We start from the raw sequence: 6,000 nt of genomic DNA, 5'->3' as shown, positions 1-6,000 counted from the left end.
GTGTGTGTGTTTAGGTAAGATAACCCTGTCTGATCTGAAGAGGTGTAGGATGGCTCATATATTCTTCGACACGTTCTTCAACCTGGAGAAATACCTGGACCACGAGCAGAGAGACCCCTTCGCTTTGCAGAAGGTAGGACCGTGTGTGTGTGTGTGTGTGTGTGTGTGTGTGTGTGTGTGTGTGTGTGTGTGTGTGTGTGTGTGTGTGTGTGTGTGTGTGTGTGTGTGTGTGTGTGTGTGTGTGTGTGTGTGTGTGTGTGTGTGTGTGTGTGTTGTAGAACATAGAGAGTGAGGGTGTGTGTGTACTAACGTGTGTGTGTGTGTACCGACGTGTGTGTGTGTTGCAGGACATAGACAGTGAGGGTGTGTGTGTACTAACGTGTGTGTGTGTTTTGTAGGACATAGACAATGAGTGTCCAGAGCCTTCAGACTGGGATAAATACGCTTCAGAGGAGTATGAGATCCTGGTGGCGGAGGAGACAGCTAATGAACAGCTGCATGAGGGGTAAGACACACACACACACACACACACACACACACACACACACACACACACACACACACACACACACACACACACACACACACACACACACACACACACACACACACACACACACACACACACACACACACACACACACACTCTCATACTGTGTTGTCTCCCCAGGACGTTTGATGATGACTATGAGGAGGCGGAGCTTCCTGTTCAAGGAGAGATGGTTGGGAATAAGATGGATAAGCTGCTCATATCAGATCTGTCAGCATGAAATTCCCAAAGCCTGGAATACCGCTCCCTTCTCCTTGGATATACAGGAGACAGGGGAGAGAGGAAGAGGGATGGACGGGGAGAAATTGGTAAAAAGCTAAAGCGATGGAGGACTCCAAACTCTCTCAGCTTCTCCTTTCATACACAGACAGGGACAGAAGAAATGGTGAGAAGACAGAGGGATGGACTAAACGAGAGAGAGGATGGAGAGAAGGAGAGAGAGGATGGACAGAATGAGAGAGAGGATGGACATAAGGAGAGATAGGATGGACAGAAGGAGAGAGAGGATGGACAGAAGGAGAGAGAGGATGGACAGAAGGAGAGAGAGGATGGACAGAAGGAGAGAGAGGATGGACTGAACGAGAGAGAGGATGGACAGAAGGAGAGAGAGGATGGACTGAACGAGAGAGAGGATGGACAGAAGGAGAGAGAGGATGGACAGAAGGAGAGAGAGGATGGACAGAAGGAGAGAGGGATGGACAGAAGGAGAGAGAGGATGGACAGAAGGAGAGAGAGGATGGACAGAAGGAGAGAGAGGATGGACAGAAGGAGAGAGAGGATGGACAGAAGGAGAGAGAGGATGGACAGAAGGAGAGAGAGGATGGACTGAACGAGAGAGAGGATGGACAGAAGGAGAGAGAGGATGGACAGAAGGAGAGAGAGGATGGACAGAAGGAGAGAGAGGATGGACAGAAAGAGAGAGAGGATGGACAGAAGGAGAGAGAGGATGGACAGAAGGAGAGAGAGGATGGACAGAAGGAGAGAGAGGATGGACAGAAGGAGAGAGAGGGGACTGAACGAGAGAGAGGATGGACAGAACGAGAGAGGGATGGACTGAACGAGAGAGAGGATGGATTGAACAAAGAGAGGATGGACAGAAGGAGAGAGAGGATGGACTGAACGAGAGGAGATGGACTGAACGAGAGAGAGGATGGACTGAACGAGAGAGAGGATGGACAGAACGAGAGAGATGATGGACAGAACGAGAGAGAGGATGGACTGAACGAGAGAGAGGATGGATTGAACGAGAGAGAGGATGGACAGAACGAGAGAGAGGATGGACAGAACGAGAGAGAGGATGGACTGAAGGAGAGAGAGGATGGACAGAACGAGAGAGAGGATGGACTGAACGAGAGAGAGGATGGACTGAACGAGAGAGAGGATGGACTGAATGAGAGAGAGGATGGACAGAACGAGAGAGAGGATGGACAGAAGGAGAGAGAGGATGGACTGAACGAGAGAGAGGATGGACAGAAGGAGAGAGAGGATGGACTGAACGAGAGAGAGGATGGACAGAAGGAGAGAGAGGGATGGACAGAACGAGAGAGGATGGACTGAATGAGAGAGAGGATGGACAGAAGGAGAGAGAGGATGGACTGAACGAGAGAGAGGATGGACAGAAGGAGAGAGAGGATGGACTGAACGAGAGAGAGGATGGACAGAAGGAGAGAGAGGATGGACTGAACGAGAGAGAGGATGGACTGAATGAGAGAGAGGATGGACAGAACGAGAGAGAGGATGGACAGAAGGAGAGAGAGGATGGACTGAACGAGAGAGAGGATGGACAGAACGAGAGAGAGGATGGACAGAAGGAGAGAGAGGATGGACATAAGGAGAGAGATGATGGACAGAACAAGAGAGAGGATGGACAGAACGGGAGAGCTTTCTGGCAACTGTCCTCTCAGCCCTCTGTAGGAGAGAAAACGTGTTTTCCACTCTTTTATCTTCATTGGAGTTTGTGTGTGTGTTGTGTATGCATGTGTGTGTGTGTGTGTGTGTGTTTTTGTGTCATCCCAAAGACTGTGTTTGGTGCAATAATGTGTCTTAACATGTTTATTATGTAGAAGTAAGAAAGCACAAATCCTGATGTGGAGATACTTCCTGTATTATGTGTATAATTACTGCCATATGGAGACTTTTCACTGACAATCAACTACGAGACAATCAGCTAATCAATCAAGTTGTTTTCAAATGTGTCAATTAACACACACACACACACACTGTACATACACACAGCTCTGTGCAAAACACCGCCATCGTGTGGTCGCTAGTTATACTGCTGGCTGCTCTTAGAGACTCAGTGACGTTTGGAAAAGGGAGCTGTTGGAACACGGCTGTCAGCGTCTCCGTTTATAAACCTCATTTTCAGTGTTCTATTTCAGAATGTTACTGTTAAGTAGTTTGATCAGGCGGGCCATTGTGTGTTTGATTCATTTAGAATTAGTCGAATGTTTAATTCTATTTAAGATAAAACGCATGTACTGTATATTCCGTCCGTATACTTTTCAAAGGAGTTCTCTCATAGCAGAGGCTGCGTCACAAATCAACCCCAGTGTACATAGACTTAGCTGTAACGAACTAACTATCTCTCTGGTAGAGATGTTACTGTAAAAAACAAAATGGACATATGCAGAAGTGACACACACACACACTTGCCAGCCACAAGGCGCACTGTCGACACGTGGAACAGAGCTGTAAAGCTAATAGGCGTTTTCATGTGTCACCAAAGGGGATGTTCAAATAGCATGACGTGTGTGTGTGTGTGCGTGTATTTGTGGGTGTGTGTGTTTCTTTAAGAGCGACAATCTGTCCCTATATATCCATTGTAAATGTGTATTTAACTCTACATAGTGTTGCCATTGTGTACAGATGATGTATCTGATGCTTTGTGTTGCTGTGTGGCTCGACGGGGTTCAGTTATGTGGCGTGTGACCCAAATGCACAGTGATGATTGGTCGGAGGTCATAGAGGGTCACACCCACCAGACAATCGACTGTCAATCACCTATCAATCAGTTTGATAATCTGATTGGGTAATAAGGAGCATCTTGCTGTGACTGGATTGAGCACACTGGTAGCTCCTCCCTTTAGAGAGACTCGTGCTGCTGTAGAGACACACACACACACACGTTTATAAGACACTGCTGTGTCTGACGCTATGCAAACAATCTGCTTATTTTGCTGACTGCCCTGGGAACACACACACACATCTGCTCTGTACTAGGTGCAGGGGGCAGGGTGAGAAGCCATGATGGAACTGCCTCCGACCGGAGACACTTCTGCCGCAATGAGGACTTTTACTTTGAAATGTATGTCTGTTTTCAACAACTTTTACTTCGATTTTTTTTTTCTTCTCTTATCTGATGTTTTACTTCCAGGTTGATGAGGCTTCAGTAGATGTTCTTGTGTTCGCATGGCTTCCTTCTTTCTATCTTTCCTTGTTTCTTTCCTTTGTTTTCTTTTAAAACTGAATTGAAATAAAGACGATTTAAGGTTGTGGAGAAGAAATGAATGGCGGAGTACAACGCGATTGTGCAACACAAAAGTGCGTCGAAAACAAACATTATCATGTTTATTTATTTTCTGTGCAATTTTCTATAGATAGATTTGACTAAACAGTGTGTTCTAAATAGTATGGAGCATGCTTACTCATAGTACCTAGTTAATACTTTGAGTAAGCATCAGTAGGATGGCCTCTTTAGTCCCCTGTGGTTCACCCCTGTGGCTCACAGTAGTAACTACACAGTAATGTTATGTTTCTCCTCTCCCACGTGTCTGTGCATGTGTGTGTGTTGAATGATGATTGTCTTGAAATTTACAGAACCCCAGACGAAGCCGATAGCCAATGAGATCCCAGCCTTGACTTTAAAGCCCCTCCCCCTTAGTCAGACACATTCCAGACCGCCAACCAACACCCAGTCCGCAGTGATGTCATCGACCTTGATGTCATAATAGGGTTCCGTTGTCCCTTTGATGAACACACACACACACACACACACACACACACACACACACACACACACACACACACACACACACACACACACACACACACACACACACACACACACACACACACACACACACACACACACACACACACACACAGCAGAATATATGCTTTGGAACAGACTCCACTGTGACACTAACATTTACCCAAATGAAGTTAGGGAGGTGGAGAAGAGAGGAAGATGAGATAAGCCTGCTTGGCAATTCAGGAACACAACTGTGAAACTAATGCCTCTTCTCAAATATGGACCTGACACACACACACACACACACACACACACACACACACACACACACACACACACACACACACACACACACACACACACACACACACACACACACACACACACACACACACACACACACACACACACACACACACACACACACACACACACACACACACACACACACACAAACAGGCGATTTCCCATTATCTAATATGTGGGGGCGGCATGGCTACATGAGGCTAGAACTCTGGGCAGGAACTAATGGAATGAAGAGCAATGTGGCCTGGACAGATCTAGACATACTAGAACAGATTGAATGTGTGTCTGTAATGCCCTTCTATGTATTAGTGCACTGCTTTAGGCCAATCCTATATGGATTAGTGTGCCACTCCAGATTTAGTGCTAGAAACACACTCTGAATGTGGACATACTACAGACCACTCTCAGATCGATCCCAAAAGACACCCAGTTCACAACAGTGTTCACTTCTGTCATACTGGAAGACTACCTGATTCACTACAAGTGGTCCCATTCATAAGCAGATGTCCCACTCACATACAAACATACATCCGCACACGTACACACACAAGCACACGCACGCGTACACACACGGGTACACACACAATCACACACACGCGTACACACACGGGTACACACGTACACACACAAGCACACACACGCGTACACACACGGGTACACACGTACACACAAGTACGCACACGTACACACTAGAAATAGTTCAGGCGTCAGGGTGTGATGTCCTGACCAGCTGCTCTGACAGAGAGGAAGAAAGAGAGAGAGGACTTGTCTGCTCTTGTCAGGGTACGGATGACTCCTTTGAACTCCCACAGTTCCAGCGGCAGATCGATAGGAGGGGGTATCTCTGCACACACAGCTCTTAATATGTCTTCTACGATGTCATATGTCAATGCTTTCCACCCATCAAAGAGTTACAGGGACAGGGGGTACATGATTAGAGCGAGAGAGAGGGGGTGAGGGAGGGAGAGGGGGTGAGGGAGAGGGAGAGTGGCAAACAAACATGCAAACACCCCCCAAGATAAACCCGAATTCTGTCCGCACTGCAACCGGCGGAGCGTGAGAGGAATGCGACAATATTTATTTAATGCAAGCAGTGACCTTTGTCCAATGTCAAAGTGTCTATTTCATTTTATCTACCCCAAATAGTCTAAATAGTATGAATGGCATTTTG

At 46.9% G+C, this 6,000-nt stretch overlaps 1 protein-coding gene across 2 annotated transcripts in view; it reads left to right on the top strand.

Annotated features, from left to right (window-relative positions):
- The window catches only part of LOC124011192 (serine/threonine-protein phosphatase 2A regulatory subunit B'' subunit alpha-like), a 30,227-nt gene extending 29,192 nt beyond the window's left edge, over positions 1–1,035 (top strand). For both annotated transcript variants that reach the window (XM_046324303.1, XM_046324304.1), the window contains 3 exons: positions 15–133; positions 399–505; positions 671–1,035. In XM_046324303.1, the coding sequence (XP_046180259.1) occupies positions 15–133; positions 399–505; positions 671–770 (326 nt within the window). In that variant the 3' untranslated portion in view covers positions 771–1,035. The remainder of the gene's footprint in view (positions 1–14; positions 134–398; positions 506–670) is intronic.
- Positions 1,036–6,000: the final 4,965 nt, after the last annotated feature.

Source organism: Oncorhynchus gorbuscha, linkage group LG23, assembly GCF_021184085.1.
Source record: "Oncorhynchus gorbuscha isolate QuinsamMale2020 ecotype Even-year linkage group LG23, OgorEven_v1.0, whole genome shotgun sequence".
Taxonomy (NCBI): Eukaryota; Metazoa; Chordata; class Actinopteri; order Salmoniformes; family Salmonidae; genus Oncorhynchus; species Oncorhynchus gorbuscha.
The sequence above is the reverse complement of the archived record's forward strand: the minus strand, read 5'-3'. Positions and strand labels throughout refer to the sequence as shown.